The following is a 17,474-nucleotide window of genomic DNA, read 5'->3' as shown; positions in this document are numbered from 1 at the left end:
TAAAACTACCTCCCCTTGTATCATAATTCAACAACACTGGAGAAAGAACAAGCTTTCAGATTATTCAACAGCAAAAATTCCTAGTTGGATAATTTTAATAGATTTAACTGTGGTCCTATATAAAACTTGAAAACATTGGTACCACGATGGGTTCCAACACAGTAATCAGATAGGAATCTCACAGATAATAAAACTGCTAGTTTCTCTCACATCCTTTAACTTCAGCTGAACTTCATTTTTATTCTGAATAAATCACTTGGCCTGCCAATGAAGTTCAGAAGCCACATTATAAATGCATAGATTATGAAGGTGAAAAATATTATGCCATAGATGCTCTGGAACAAACTTGATTTTTTAAAAATCTAGATTGTTCACTGAAGTTAATAAAATATTTTTTATCTTATGAGTTTCTTTGAATTTACTAAAAAGAAAGAAAATAAGAAAACTAGCCCAGTGAAGGACTGTTTTAATTATGGAAATATGAACAAGCCAGAAACTGAACTCTGCTCCATCCCTCCACATTTTTATTTATTCTTTGGAGGAGTCCTCCATAATTCACCTTTAAAATACCTGTTTTTTTTTTAAAGAAAAGGATTAAACAGTAAATGGTGTTCTATTTATTTTGAAAAAAAAAATTTGAAATATTATTTTTGTACATTCTTTGTACCTGACATGAGGATAATAATTCTAACATCTCTATTACATATGAACATATGAAGCTGCCTTATACTGAATCAGGCCCTTGGTCCATCAAAGTCAGTATTGTCTTCTCAGACTGGCAGTGGCTCTCCAGGGTCTCAAGCTGAGGATTTTCATGCCTACTTGCCTGGACCCTTTTTTGGAGATTCCAGGGATTGAAACTGGGACCTTCTGTTTACCAAACAGATGCTCTACCACTGAGCCACCATCCCTCCCCTAAATAATAGGAGAAATAAAGCAATGATCAACTACTAATTGTGAAAACTTAAAAAGAGAACCTAAAGGCTGTTCTATAGAAAGCATTATGTCTTGGTATTGTCCCACCCACTCCTGGCCAGGACTCTCACTGCCACTTCCCCGGCCCCCACCATTGCCCCCGGCCCTAAAGCCAATGGCCCCACACCCCAAATACCCACCCCAAAGAGAGGGAAGTGAGTTGACGGCTGCTCCAGAACCCTGCAACAGTCAGAATGGTGAAAAAGAGGTGGGTCCTCACCACAGTGCTGGAACCAGGCTCCCCCCGATGAGACACCAAGCCAGGCCCCAGGCATGGACAGAACAGCACCCAACCCCCACACAGGCTCAGCAGGCTGAGGGGATGGTCCAGGGCTGGGAAACCCCTGCCAGGCTTGGAACCGGCATCACAGTCGTGGCACAGCAGGCATTAGGGTCTCCCAAACTACAGCAGGCCCTACAGGGCCTGCTGTGAGGCCTCTGAGGATGCCCAGGCAGTGAATGGTGGGCCCGGTAACCCGGCGCTCACTGGGCATCTCTGCTTATTAAGGGGAGAGGGGCCAAGTGATCAGCAAATAGGGGGAGGGCTTGGGAGCCAGGGAGGGTATAAAGAGATAATCATGAAAGGGGGTTGAGGAGGAGTACATGGTGGAGCTGGAATCTGGCTGTGAGTACAGAGAGAACAAGAAAGAAAGGCCAGCTGAACTGAAACCCAGCAAGCAGACGACAGGGTGATGTAGCCCAGCCCTCCACCTAGTCTGAGATCTCCTGGCCACCTCTCAAGACAGGTCATCCCCCAGATGTGGTGACAGCTGCCCAAGGGGAGGAGCCACCCAAGGAGGTGGAATGTGACAGGTATTTTAAGGGTAATTTAAATTTAATCTGCATGTTCCAATAACATATTGATCTCCATGATTTTGACTGATTGACCTAAAAGTGTCAATCAGAAAAATTCTTGCTTTTTTCTCCAAAGGGATAGCAAAATGGAAGTTGACCAGGATCCTTCCTATGGGTTTAGTGTAAATAATCTATATGCAGAAGATTATAGTAGCATTAATTCCCACAGGTTTCATTATTTTTAAACAAATAAGATCATTCTACTCTGTCAAAGGCCTTTGCAACATTCCAAAATAGAAGGACCGGATCTACATGTTTTTTGAGGGGAGGCAAAATTAAAAAATGACACCCTCTTATGATCCATTCTATCTTATGGTCCCATAGAATACGATGGACTCCAAACACAATTTGGCACACACACCCCCCTCTGTTGGCGCTCGTGGCAAGCATCCCCCTCTGCCCCCCCTTGATCCGGTCCTGCAAAATAGTAGAGTTTAAACTTCTCTTCCAGAATTAGCAGCCACTGCCAAATCCGCCTTTTTCCACCTTAGGCGGGCGAGGCAGTTGGCTCCCTTCCTGGAGCGCAATGACCTGGCAACAGTGACCCATGCAACGGTCACCTCGAGGCTAGACTACTGTAATGCCCTCCACATGGGGCTGCCCTGTGCCGAACCCGGAAGCTGCAGCTAGTGCAGAATGCAGCAGCCAGACTGCTATTGGGCCTACCTCAGTGGGAACATGTGCGGGCTGGGCTGCGGGAACTGCATTGGCTGCCAGTTATTTACCGAGTTCGTTACAAGGTGCTGGTTATTACCTTTAAAGCCCTATATGGCCGAGGACCTGTTTACCTTAGGGACCGCCTCTCTCCATATGTTCCCCAGAGAGCACTGCGATCCAGCTCACAAAACCTTCTGGAAGTACCTGGGCCAAAGGAGGCCAAACTAAAAATAACCAGAGAACAGGCCTTCTCTATAAAAGCACCCCAATGGTGGAATCAGCTGCCGGAAGAGGTGCGGGCCCTACGGGACATTAGCCAATTCCGTAGGGCGTGCAAAACCGCCCTCTTCCGGCTAGCCTTCCAAGATGAAACCTGAAATGAACACCATGCCATCACTAACATCAACAATCGAGTTAGCAATAAGATAAGATTATTTTAGATTGATTTTAGATTTTTATATTATGTAAATTTAATGGTAATTTTAAATGGTACTGAAATGTATAATTGTTTTATTGTTTAACATGGCTTTTGCCACACTCTGTAAGCCGTCCTGAGCCTGCCTCGGTGGGGAGGGCGGGTATAAATAAAATTTTATTATTATTATTATTATAGAATTATTCCTCTTTATTGTGCCACTCTCATTCTTTGAAATGTGTAGAATACCTCTTTGGTTTGCTTCCAATATCAGGCAATCCAAGCATGCTTTGTAGAAGAGATGTGTTTTTCTAGACAACAGCTATGCAAAGATAGTGGACTGTAATTCAGATCCCCAACTGTGCTGGGCCAAGGAAATACCTGATTATGAAGCAGATTTTTGCATCCAGATGACTGAACTCAATAACTTGTAGACAGATTTTTCATTCAGAATCAGGGATAAAAGGGATCAGTATAAAAATGTAAGCATGTTCTCAATCCCTAAAATACAAAATTAACTTTTTCATCAAATCTGTCCCTTCAAGGAGGCTGTATGGTTCCCATTCCTTAATTTTCTTGCTAAATATGATCAATATTTGTCACTATTAGAAACTATCAATGCCATTTATTGTCATGATTACCAGCATCATAATTTATGTAAATTTACTGCATTTATACTTTCTTTAGATACAACTGTATAATGCCTTTTCATTTATGTATTTATTTTTTCCTTTCCTCACTGCATACCAAATGTAAACTACAATTGTTGTATTATTCAAGATTAATAAACTTAAAATTCTTTGAAAAAAAATCTGTCCTTTCAAGTCATTGTTTCAAGCCTTGCACCTATAAAATTTCCCCAGCCCCACACAATTCCTGTGATAAAACAGAAGTTCTGTGTCATCAGTATATAATATGTTGTGAATTCAACAACAATATTAGAATGCTGAACTATACCCATTTACTATATGCACTAAGGTATGTAACTGGAAAAAATGACTAAAGAAAAATATCTTGTAATATTTTAAAAATCAAGTATTTAATTGGCTCAAAGACAAATTGATCAGTAAATATTTTATTTACTCATGCATTTAAAACATTTATATACTGCCCTTCCATACGAACAGGGTCCCCAAAGCAGCAGACTTCAAGGCATTAAAACATCTAAAATATCAAAACTACATTATCTGTCTGTCTATCTAATCTATCATATAGTGGGTTCAATGCAAGGAAGAGACGCTGTTGCTGTGATCACAGCTCTTTTATTTACAGCATGGTAGAGACTGAACTTTAAGACTGACGAACTGGGCCAACGGGGCCAACTATATACACTTCAAGGTTCCCATGCTAGGACACCATTCGATCATTCAAACCAGCAGGGAGCCCGTGATTGGAGCAGGGCAGCAAAGATTTGGATCCTACTGCCTATTGTTCCTGAGTCCCCAAGCTCAGTCATGGAGGCTCCAATGAGCCAAGCAGGAACCCCATTACTTATATACAACCTTTGTCCACATACACAACATCCCTCTCCACCTAGTTCGCAAGCCTTAGCAGACACAGTCCCTTAGGTAGGCAGGCTTGTGGTGCTCCTGCGTGGACAGCCTGAGCGCCAGAGTAGGTGGAGAAGCAGCCACCTCTTCCGGCGCAGTGAGCGGAGGGGCTGGAGATGCTGGAGTTTCAGCCAGTGATTCAGAGTCCTTGGTCACCCCTGGCTCAGCCCGGAGAGCCGGAGTCAGAGCCTCTGATTCAGCCGGCTTGGTCAGTGGAGGAGACGGAATGACTGGTTGGTTGTCGGGGCTGTAGTCCTCAACCTCATCACTCAGGGCTGCACGAGATCTTAGCTGGTCTATGTGCTGCCTAAGGGTGGACCTGCCTTCCGTGGTCACCTCATACACGACTGACCCTAAAACCCTGGTGACCCTGGCTAGGATCCAGGCTGGACCGCCCCCAAAGTTCTTTGCAAAGACCAAATCCCCTGTATCAAACCTGTGGGGTGCCCGGAGCACCTCCAGCATCTCCTGTTGGTCCAGGGCTCGGTCTGGGTGCAACCAGTCCAACAAGGTGGACAACAGCCAGCCCATTAAGAGTTCTGCCAGGTTGCGGCCGGTGGCAGTGCAGAGAATAGCATACTGTGCCAAGAGAAACTTAGCAAGGTGGACCTCCCAGTCCCCTTGGATGATGCAGCAGAGCGATTCCTTAGTAGTCTGCACCATCCTCTCAACTGTTCGTGGCCAGGTAGAAAGGGACTGACCTGATGTGTCTTATCAGGTTCAGGGCACAAAATTCTTGGAACTCACCTGATGCGAAAGTCATCCCATTGTCTGAAATGAGGGTGTCCGGCAGGCCATGGGTGGCGAAAAAACTGGTGGAGGGCTCTGATGGCAGCTCGGGAGGACGTAACAACACAGGGATCACCTCCAGACACTTGGAATGCGAGTCAACAATCAGGAAGAAAGTCTATCCCTGGAAGGGCCCTGCAAAATCCAGATGTAGGCAGGACCATGTGTTGCAGGAGGACTCCCAATGCTGTGTGGGAGCATGAGGTGGTGCCTGCCAGGTTGTCTCATCGATCCCGGGCCACCACACATAGCTGTAGGCTAGTGCCTTCATCCGCACAATCCCCGGGTGGGTTTCGTGCAGCGCAGTTAGTACTCGCTGGCGCAGGTCTGGGGGCACCACTACCTTACTTCCCCACAGAAGGAATCCCTTGTGGACTGAAAGTTCTTCCTGGCGGGATGCATAAACTGTAAAATCTGGGCCCACCCGACTGGCCCTGATCTTATCTTGGGCCAGGTGTATCCCACTAAGATCCACTCTGTAGCCCAAAAAGTCTATACGTAGAACCCTCAAGAAGCCCGGCTGAATCAAAGCATTGGAGCACAGTGTGGAGGCAGAAGGCGAACTTTTCCTCAGTGGCAGCGGTGATCAGCACATCATCAAAGAATGGCTGGACTCCGGGAATGCCTTTTAAGAGAGTGCCCATTAAGTTCTGAACTCCCCCCCCCGGGGCTATGCTGACCCCAAACTGCAGGTGCTTGACCCCTATGCCCCTATGCATGACAATGGTCTGCGCCCCTATGCATGACAATGGTCTGCGCTTCCGCTATGGCATTGTCCATGGGAAGCTGTTGGTAGGCCTGAGCCAAATACAATTTTCCAAAAATTTTGGCCCCCACTAGGAAGGCCAAGACATGTCTGACTACAGGGACTGGATAGGCATGGTCCTGCAGTGCCTTATTTATGGTGCATTTGTAGTCCGCGCAGATGCGTACACTGCCGTTGGGCTTCACGGCGGTCATGACGGGGTCTCCCACTGTGCATTGGCCACCGGCTCTAAGACCCCTTGTGCAACGAGGTGGTCGAGCTCCTCCTCAGTTTTTGGTTTTAAGGCGAAGGGATGCCTCTGGCCTTGATCCTTATGGACTACACTGCTGGGTTTAGCTGTAGGGACATGGGAGCCACTGTGTATGATCCCAGAAGCTAATCGAACATAGATGGAAATGCCACACAGATGCATTGGAAGTCCATGCCTGTGAGAGCCAGATGGAAGCCCGTCATGTAGATTCTCAGTGGACCAAACCACGACTGGCCCAGTAAGTTTACGAGGTTTTCTGCAACAACTAGCAGTGGCAGGATTCCCTTATACAGTCCATATTTGACCCTGAGAAATCCGACCCCGTGCACAGCAACCTCCTGTTTCTGGAAGTCCTGAACAACTATCAGTGAGGGGTGCAAATGGGGTCCCCCCCGGGGCAAAGTTGTTTAAGAGTCTAGGCTGATATGACCATAAAGGTAGCTCCCAAGTCTGTCTCCATTCTACATGGTGCACCCTCAATGAACATGGTTGTTTCTAGCTTGTCTGGTGAGGGCACTGATAACTGGCATACCTGGCTGGTGGATGAGATGAGGGAGCGCAGCTCCTATATGATGGTGGCCTCATGGTGTTGGCCATTTTGGCATTGGGCCATGGAATGGGAAAACTTGGAATGGCAGACCCAGGCCAGGTGGCCCGTCTTCTCACACTGGTGGTAGATGGCGTCCCTAAATTTGCACGATCTTTGTTTGTGGAACTTCCCGCAGCTAGCGCAGACCCTGGATGTCACTAGCTCCGATGCATGTGGAGGCGGGTGTCATGGGGGTGTCGTTCATTGCAGCTTGAGCTGAGTCCGACACTGTCAGAGGTGGAAGCTGGTGCGTGTTGGCTGCGGCAGGAAGCACGGGGTTGCCAGAGCAGTGGTGGTGGAGAGAGTGGGGGCCATGAGAGTGTGGGGAGAGTGGGCTGCCAGGGGGGCATACAAGTGGAATGGGGGGTTGGATGGAGCAGCCGCCCCCCAACTCCTCCATGGATACGGGCCTGACCGCAGGTACTAAGCAGGATGGCTTTTTCATCTCCTGGTCCTCTTCCCAGTTTCTTCTGGGCCACTAAGTAGTACTTTAGTTGTTTGACCCAGGATTCCCACAGCTCGGGATAAGCTGCGTCAAACTCGGGCAGTGTTCCTGGAGCGATAGCCATGTTGTTCAGCAGTGACGATGCGATGTGATGCAAAGAACTAGATGTGGAGAGCAGCGATGCATGGTGCGGTGCTGGGGCTCTTCGCTCACCAGGATCCCACCATCGCCACTATAACATAGTGGTTTCAATGCAAGGAAGAGACGCAGTTGCTGTGATCATAGCTCTTTTATTAAGTACAGCATGGTAGAGGCTGAACTCTAAGACTGATGAACTGGGCCAATAAGAACATAAGAGAAGCAATGTTGGATCAGGCCAGTGGCCCATCCAGTCCAACACAGTGGCCAGAAACATTATATATATATATATATATATATATATATATATATATATATATATATATATATATATATATATATATATATATATATATATATATATATACACACACACACACACACACACACATAAATATATACACACTGCGGCTAATAGCCACTGATGGACCTCTGCTCCATATTTTTATCTAACCCCCTCTTGAAGCTGGCTGTGCTTGTAGCCGCCAACACCTCCTGTGGCAGTGAATTCCACATGTTAATCACCCTTTGGGTGAAGAAATACTTCCTTTTATTAGTTTTAACCCGACTGCTCAACAATTTCATCGAATGCCCACGAGTTCTTGTATTGTGAGAAAGGGAGAAAGGTACTTCTTTTTCTACTTTTTCCATCCCATGCATAATCTTGTAAACCTCTGTCATGGCACCCCGCAGTCGACATTTCTCCAAGCTAAAGAGCCCCAAGCGTTTCAACCTTTCTTCATAGGGAAAGTGTTCCAACCCTTTAATCATTCTAGTTGCCCTTTTCTGGGCTTTTTCCAATACAATAATATCCTTTTTGAGGTGTGGTGACCAGAATTGTACACAGTATTCCAAATGAAACCGCACCATCGATTTATACAGGGGCATTATGATACTGGCTGATTTGTTTTCAATTCCCTTCCTAATAATTCCCAGCATGGTGTTGGCCTTTTTTATTGCAAACGCACACTGTCTTGACATTTTCAGTGAGTTATCTACCATGACCCCAAGATCTCTCTCTTGGTCAGTCTCTGCCAGTTCACACCCCATCTGGAATTTTTGGCCCCAATGTGCATTACTTTGCACTTGGCCACATTGAACCTTATCTGCCACGTTGACGCCCACTCACTCAGCGTCAACAGACCCCTTTGGAGTGCCTCACAATCCTCTCTGGTTCTCACCACCCTGAACAATTTAGTGTCATTTGCAAACTTGGCCACTTCACTGCTTACTCCCAACTCCAAATCATTTATGAACAAGTTAAAGAGCATGGGATCCAGTACTGAGTCCTGCAGCACCCCACTGCTTACCGTCCTCCACTGCAAAGACTGCCCATTTATACTCACTCTCTGCTTCCTATTAATTAGACAGTTTTTGATCCACAAGAGGACCTGTCCTTTTACTCCATGACTCTCAAACTTATTTAAGGAGCCTTTGATGAGGAACTTTATCAAAAGCTTTCTGGAAGTCAAGGTAAACAACATCTATTAGGTCTCCTTTGTCCACATGTTTGTTCACCCCCTCAAAGAAATGTAACAGATTAGTGAGGCAAGATCTTCCCTTACAGAACCCATGCTGAGTCTTCCTCAATAACTCGTGTTCATCAATGTGCCTACTCATTCTGTCCTTGATAATGGTTTCTACCAACTTTCCCGGTATTGAAGTAAGACTGGCTTGTAATTTCCCGGATCTGGGGGTGACATCTGCTACCTTCCAGTCCTCAGGAATGAAGGCAGATTTCAATGAAAGATTATATATTGTTGTCAGGAGATCGCAAGTTCAACTTTGAGTTCTTTCAGAACTCTTGGATGTATGCCATCCAGACCTGGTGACATTAGTTTTTACTTTGTCTATCAGTTGTAGGACCTCCTCTCTTGTCATCTCAATCTGACTCAGGTCTTTCAACACCCCTTCCAAAATAAGTGGTTCTGGAGCAGGCAAACACTTCTCATCTTCCATAGTGAAGACAGAGGCAAAAAATGCATTCAGCTTCTCAGCCATTTCCCTATCCTCCTTCAGTAATCCTTTGACCCCTTGGTCATCCAAGGTCCCCACTGCCTCCCTGGCTGGTTTCCTGCTTCTAATATATTTGAAAATATTTTTATTGTTGGTCTTTATATTTTTTGCAATATGCTCCTCATAGTCCCTTTTTTCCTGCCTGATCACAGTCTTGCATTTGATTTGCCACAGCCTGTGTTCCCTTTTATTAATCTCATTTGGACTAGCTTTCCACTGCTTAAATGAGTCCTTCTTACCTTTTACAGCTTCCATTACTTTGTTTGTTAACCATGCAGGCCTTTTCTTATACCTGTTTGTGCCTTTCCTAACTTGTGGTATATATTTTATCTGAGCTTTTAAGACTGTAGTTTTAAATAGCCTCCAAGCTTCCCCAAGGCTTTTGACTGTATTTACCTTTCCTTTCAGTCTCCTCTTCACATGCCTCCTCATCTCAGAGAATTTACCCCTTTTAAAGTTAAACGTGGTTGTGCTGGTCTTTTGGGGCAACTCTCTATTTATACAAATGGTGAAATCAATAATGTTATGGTCACTGCTCCCAAGCGGTGCGATCACTTTTACATCTCTCACCAAGTCTTGGGCATTACTTAGGACCAAATCCAGGATCGCCCCACCCCTGGTAGGTTCTGTGACCATCTGCTCCATAGCACAGTCATTGAGAGCATCTAGAAACTCAATCTCTTTCTCTCGACCTGAACACATATTTACCCAATCAATCTGCAGGTAGTTAAAATCACCTATTATGACAGTTTTTACATTTAGCTGCTATCTTTAATCCTTCCATCATATTATAATCGTCCTCAATCTTTGGATTTGGTGGGCGATAACAAACTCCCATAGTTAAATTTCCTTTTGGGTCCTCTATTTCGACCCAAAGCATTTTTAGAAGGGAATCTAATTCTCTGACCTCAGTCTTACTGGACTGTATACCCTCTCTGACATACAGAGCCACCCCACCTCCAACCCTTCCCTCCCTATCCTTCTGATATAACTTATATCCAGGAATGAGGCCAACTATATACACTTCAAGGTTCCCACGCTAGGACACCATTGGATAAGTCAAACCAGCAGGGGGCCCATGATTGGAGCAGGGCAGCAGAGATTTGGATCCTACTGCCCATTGTTCCTGAGTCCCCCACAAGCTCAGTAATGGGGGCTCCAATGAGCCAGGCAGGAACCACATTACTTATATACAACCTTAGTCCACATGCACAACTCTCTCTCTCATCTCTTTCTCTCTCATCTCTTTTTCTCTCATCTATCTATCTGTCCGTCCATCCATCCATCCGTCCGTCCGTCCGTCCATCCATCCATCCATCCATCCATCCATCCATCCATCCATCCATCCATCCATCCATCCAGAACATAGACATACACACACTCTCTACTCACCACTACATCATTCCCTTTAGTGTTTTTAGAAAATAGCCTGTAGAGACTGACTATTCCATTTGGCTTAAGTGGAGGACTGATGTTCACCACGGCTAAGGTTGAAGCCACTTTACCAAACCGAGGTGCATGAAGGCCTTGAGGAGGGGCCGGGCCTGTTCTGCTTCGAGTCCAACTGCTAGCAGCCCGGCCTGCAGAGTTAACTGACCAAACCTGAAAAACACAAAAGAACTACATTCAAGCTGTGAAATTATCAGAAAGCCCTAAAGCAGGGGTGTCAAACTCATTTGTCATGAGGCCAGATCAGACATAAATGAGACCTTGCTGGGCCTGGCTGTGTCAGGCCGGGCAATGTGTGTACCTGTTTAAGATTAGGTAGCAGAGATATAAACTTTATAAAGGACAAAAATACAATTAAAGTTTTTTTTTTAACTTAAATAAATAAATAATTTTTTAATTTATACTCCGCCCTCCCCACCGAAGCAGGCTCAGGGCTGCTTAAGTAAAACATACTTAAAATAAAACATGCTTAAAACATTAACACTTGTTCAGCTTAAAGGTGCTTTCTTTGTAATTCTTTTATGGAATCCAGGGAACTGGGCAAAGGCAGCTCTGGCTCTTTCCTTCCTTCCTCAAGGGACTAGCAGGGGAAGGAGCCTCAGCCAATAGAAGGAAGAGAGGCTTGGTGCAGTAGCTCTCCTATGCAATTGAGAGAGCCTGGCAAAGCAAGCTCTCCCTCCCCTCCTTCCTCCCCGAGGAGCCTCAGCCAATGGTGACTATAGAGGCTTTGCTCCGTAGTTCCTGTGTGATCGAGCAAGCCTGGCAAAGCAAGCTGTGATGCAGAAGGAAGCAAGAGACAGGGAGGAGGAAGCAGAAGACAGCCAGTTGCTTGAGAGTCTGATAGGAGCCTGGGGGGGGGCCTAATTCAGTCCCCAGGGGAATCATAGAGTTGGAAGGGACCTCCATGGTCATCTAGTTGAACCCCCTGAACAATGCAGGAAACTCACAAATACCTCCCCCTAAATTCACAGGATCTTTATCACTGTCAGATGGCCATCTAGCTTTTGTTTAAAGATTTACATATTTGCATAAATTTCTGTCTAACTGGCATTGTTTTCATCAGAGATATAACTGGTGTGATCATCTTAATATTTCCACAATATTCTAACATGGCAATTGAGTGGCATACTGAAGCAAGTGAGGCTATTCAATTAGAATGAATCAAAACTCTGAATATGACAATGTCTATTACATGTCCATTCAGATAAAGGCAGAGAGGCAGAGAGAGAGAGGCAGAGGCAGGCTTGTTTTTGTGTCTCTCGCACATGCAGGGCCGGCTTGCCCATTAGGCAAACTAGGTGGCTGCCTAGGGCACCAGGAGGTGAGGGACACTGAAATGGGCTCTACCCCCCATGGCAAATGCCTAGTTTGCCTGCCTGCCTCCCTCCTCACAGCCGCCCTCCCTCACTTCCTTGGCGCCACCATCCTCCTTCTTTTCCCTTTGTGCTCTATCGCACGCCACTGCTGCACTCCATTGCTGCCCGCCGCAGCTGCTCCTTACTGACCTCGATACAACTGGAGAGCCAGTTTGGTGTAGTGGTTAAGTGTGCAGACTCTTATCTGGGAGAACCGGGTTTGATTCCCCACTCCTCCACTTGCACCTGCTGTGATGGCCTTGGGTCAGCCATAGCTTGTTGTCCTTGAAAGGGCAGCTGCTGTGAGAGCCCTCTCCAGCCCCACCCATCTCACAGGGTGTCTGTTGTGGGGGAGGAAGGTAAAGGAGATTGTGAGCCGCTCTGAGACTCTTCGGAGTGGAGGGTGGGATATAAATCCATTCGCTTCCCCTCACTTCCGATTCTGGGAAGGAGTGAGAGCAAATTCTTCTCCAGTGGGCTCTTCAAAAGATAAGATACCGCACCAGCCGCATCGAAGCTGGGAAGGAGGGCAGTGGTGAAGGACCAGCCAGCGGGTAAAGAAGCGTGGTGCTTCCATGCAGTGCCGCAAAGGGAAGGAGGGCGGGGGGGGGGGGCAAAGAGAAGGGAAGGAGGGCAGCGGGGGGGGGGGGGATAAGGACCAGCCTCAGCAGGGAGGCAAAGGGAAGGAGGGCAGCGGCTGTGGGTGGGCGGCAGTGGGTGGGGAGCCTGCTTGAGGTGTCATGCACCCACGGGTCGGTGCTGCCCACATGAAACAACCACAGAGGTCTCTGTGTCCCTTTGTGTGTGAGAAGGAGTGAGAGTGAGGGAGGGGGAGAGAGGCAAGAGGCAGGAAGTGAAGAACCATGGAGAGAGCTGGGGAAAGCAAGGAAAGCAGCAGCCCTGGAAAAGCAAGCAGGAGGAGGTTGCCCTGGGGGCCAGATTTGAACCCTGTGTGGTCAAATGCATCCCAGGGGCTGCATGTTTTGAAACACTTGGTTTATCTTGTGACTATGAGGTCCCTTTAAATCAAACATAATGGCTAGTGCTTTTTTTTTGTAGCAAATATCCAAAAGAACAAGCAATGATCAGTCAGGGCAACCAAGCAGCCTTCCTGAGTTAATCAGCAAAAATAGGATAATATCCTGTCACAGATTAGCATAGCAAATTGCTTTCAGTCTACCCCAAAACTGGGGTGGTGGTGGGGGGTGGGCTCCCTCTGGGAATCCTACCCCCCCAGGGAAAGTGTATGCGCAATACATAGCCTCTCCTCTCCCGGTGTAGTGAACGCCGCGTGGTCACTGTCTGGCTATGCCTGGCAGATGGTCACTGCAATGGCCTCTCCTGCATTACTGCATCCGTAGCAACACCTTCTCGCTGGTCCCCCCCGTTTTCACAGAGTTTGCTACGTCATGGTGCGACCGAATTGTCCGGCGGTATAACCGGATGGGCAGGCTGGGCCCACCAACTTCGTCAGCCTAAGAGAAGGAAAACTCTAACATCAAACCCGGGCAGATAGAGCTCATTAATGTAACACCTACCACCTGGAGGACTCACTGCCGGCGTCCCGGCTTACTGGGCCATGGCAGATGACCCCCAGGTGAAAGGGTGGAGCCAGTACCGCGCACACTGCGCTTCACCTAAAAAATTCCTCTGCGCAGGCCTGAAGGGCATATCCACACACACAACCCACAACGCATCAAGTCCTGCAGCGATAGGCAAGAGGCGAAACGGCAGGTGGAAGGTGCCACTGGAAGCCGCAGTCCCGATCCTGCATGTAGGCGGTTCAGGATATTGGTCGCCTGATGCTAACCCGGAGACGAAAGCATCTTTCGGCAGCACCCTGAACGACCAAGCAGCCTTATCTAGGGACAGCACTGCTTGCTCCACACGGAGAGGGGCCTAGAAAAGGTGGCCTAAACAAAGCTCGTCTCCCCCACCCCAGTTGGCTAGCCGCGGTCAACGGGCATCCTTACTTGCGGTCGAAAAATAACAACAAAGAAAAGGCATGCACCTGCCTCACAAAGTGTGCAAAGACTAAAGCTTGCGTGTTGGAACATCAGAACCATGCTTGACACAGTAGGCAGTGGTCGCCCTGAACGACGCTCTGCTCTAGTTGCCCACGAACTTCTCAGGTTGAATATCGACATAGCAGCTCTCAGTGAGGTCCGTTTCCCTGAGGAAGGTAGTCTTCAAGAACACGGTGCTGGCTATACCCTCTACTGGTCGGGTAAGTCAAAGGCTGAGAGCTGCCTTTCTGGCGTTGGCTTCATGGTCAGGAACTCCATTGCCTCCAAACTCGAAAACCTTCCAACAGGTCACTCAGATCGCATCATGTCCATGCGCCTCCCACTTCAAAACAAGCAGCATGCAACACTCTTCAGTGTGTATGCCCCAACCCTTCAAGCAGATCCTGCAGAAAAGAACAAGTTCTATGCTGATCTACGCAACCTCATACGGAAGACCCCTACAGAGGACAAGGTGATCATCCTTGGCGACTTCAATGCCAGAGTAGGTAAAGACTCGGAAGCCTGGAAAGGAGTACTTGGCAAACACGGCATTGGCAACTGCAATGACAACGGGCGCCTCCTGCTAGAATTCTGCATGGAGCACCAGCTCACCATCACCAACACTATCTTCCAGCAGAAGAACAGTCTGAAGACAACCTGGATGCACCCACGGTCCAAGCATTGGCACCTTATCGACTACATTCTGGTGCGCCAGAGAGACCTTCGAGATGTCTTACACACCCGAGTAATGCCCAGCGCAGAATGTCATACGGATCATCGTCTTGTACGCTGCAATCTCCGTCTTCACTTTAAACCCACCCCCAGGAGAGGAGGTATCCCTCAAAGGAAGTTTCAGGTTGGCAGCCTCCAGTCAGCCGAAGTTAAAGCTGCCTTCCAGGCAAAACTCCAGTCAAGAATTGAGGACCTCAGTTGCCCCATAGACCCTTCTCCAGAAGCACTCTGGGAACACCTAAAAACTACCGTCCTGCAGATCTCTGAAGAAGTCCTCGGGTTCTCCACAAGGAAGAACAAGGACTGGTTTGATGAGAACAATCAAGAGATCCAAGAATTACTGGCAAAAAAGAGATCTGCCTACCAAGCACATCTTGCTCAGCCCTCCTGTCCTGGGAAAAAAGCAACCTTTCGCGCTGCATGTAGCAACCTCCAGCGCAAGCTTCGAGACATTCAGAACGAGTGGTGGACCAAGCTTGCAGAGAGAACCCAGCTGTGTGCAGACACTGGTGATTTAAGAGGGTTCTACGAAGCCCTGAAGGCAGTATATGGTCCATCATATCAGGCTCAGAGTCCCTTGCATAGTGCAGACGGCCAAGTGCTCCTCACAGACAAGGCATCCATACTGAACCGGTGGTCGAAGTATTTTCAGGTTCTCTTCAGTGCCAACCGCGTAGTTCAAGATTCAGCAATCCACCTCACCCCACTTCAACCGGTGAAAACAGAGTTGGATGAGATCCCCACCCTAGAAGAGACTGTTAAAGCCATCAAGCAACTGAAAAGTGGCAAGGCAGCAGGAGTTGATGGAATTCCACCAGAGATCTGGAAGCATGGGGGCACAGTACTACATAGCTCACTTCACAAAGTACTTGTCACCTGCTGGGAACAAGGCAAATTACCACAGGACTTTCGCGATGCAATCATCATCACCCTATACAAGAACAAAGGGGAAAAGTCAGACTGCTCCAACTACCAGGGGATAACCCTGCTCTCCATCGCAGGCAAAATCCTTGCCAGAATACTCCTGAACAGACTGGTGCCCACCATTGCAGAAGAACTGCTCCCAGAGAGCCAGTGCGGCTTCAGAGCTAACAGGAGCACCACCGACATGGTATTTGTTCTCAGGCAGCTCCAAGAGAAATGCAGGGAACAGAACAAGGGTCTGTATGTGACTTTTGTCGACCTTACCAAAGCTTTCGATACCGTTAGCAGGAAAGGCCTGTGGCAAATCTTGGAACGTTTAGGATGTCCCCCAAGGTTCCTCAGCATGATCATCCAGCTACACGAAGACCAGCGAGGCCAAGTCAGACACTGCAACGACCTCTCGGAGCCCTTCCCAATAGGCACAGGTGTAAAGCAAGGCTGCGTTCTCGCTCCAACTCTCTTTACGATCTTCTTTAGCATGATGCTTCAAAGAGCCGCAGTAGATCTAGATGAGGACGATGGTGTCTACATCCGCTATCGCACCGATGGCAGCCTGTTCAACCTGAGGCGACTAAAGGCACACTCCAAGACAATGGAAAAACTCATCCGAGAGCTACTGTTTGCTGACGATGCTGCACTCGTCTCCCACTCGGTATCAGCTCTGCAGCATATGACGTCCTGCTTTGCAGAGGCTGCCAAGCTATTCGGCCTAGAAGTTAGTCTGAAGAAGACAGAAGTTCTCCACCAGCCTGCACCCCAGGAAGATTATCACCCTCCCTGCATCACTGTGGGTGAATCAGTTCTGAAGACAGTCCAGCAGTACAGCTACCTGGGGTGCATCATCTCCTCAGATGCCAAGATCGACAAGGAGATTGACAACAGGCTGGCAAAGGCAAACCGTGCATTTGGCCGACTGCACAAAAGAGTGTGGAGCAACAAGCATCTGAAAAAAGGCACAAAGAGCAATGTTTACAAAGCGGTTGTGATGACAACCCTCATCTATGGCTCCGAATCGTGGGTTTTATACCGTCATCACCTGCGACTCCTTGAGCGCTTTCATCAGCGCTGCCTTCGCACCATCCTCAACATCCACTGGAGTGACTTTGTGACCAACACTGAAGTCCTCAAGCGGGCAGAGGTTACCAGCATCGAGGCACTGCTGTTGAAGACGCAGCTGCGCTGGGCAGGGCATATTTCTAGGATGGAAAACCACCGCCTTCCCAAGATTGCCCTGTATGGCGAACTCTCCACCGGCCATCGAAATAGAGGGGCACCAAAGAAGAGGTACAAGGACTCCTTGAAGAAATCCCTTAGCATCTGTCACATCAACCATCACCAGTGGTCTGACCTAGCCTCAGATCGCAAAGCATGGAGGCACACCATCCACCAGGCTGTCTCTTCCTTTGAGAACACACGCATAGCTGGTCTTGAGGGCAAAAGGAGATTGAGGAAGAATCGCACTGCTACAGGACCAACCCTAAATCAGACTTTTCCCTGCAGCCGCTGTGGCCGGACCTGCCTGTCCCACATTGGTCTTGTCAGCCACCAGCGAGCCTGCAGCAA

General features: G+C 47.8%; 1 protein-coding gene across 1 annotated transcript in view; it reads right to left on the bottom strand.

The window, feature by feature from the left end:
• The window catches only part of USH2A (usherin), a 1,244,521-nt gene that overhangs the window by 42,346 nt on the left and 1,184,701 nt on the right, over window positions 1–17,474 (bottom strand). The window contains exon 65 of the mRNA XM_060246775.1: window positions 10,838–11,047. Within this exon, the coding sequence (XP_060102758.1) occupies window positions 10,838–11,047 (210 nt within the window). The remainder of the gene's footprint in view (window positions 1–10,837; window positions 11,048–17,474) is intronic.

This window comes from Heteronotia binoei, chromosome 1 (assembly GCF_032191835.1).
Source record: "Heteronotia binoei isolate CCM8104 ecotype False Entrance Well chromosome 1, APGP_CSIRO_Hbin_v1, whole genome shotgun sequence".
NCBI lineage: Eukaryota > Metazoa > Chordata > Lepidosauria > Squamata > Gekkonidae > Heteronotia > Heteronotia binoei.
The sequence above is the reverse complement of the archived record's forward strand: the minus strand, read 5'-3'. Positions and strand labels throughout refer to the sequence as shown.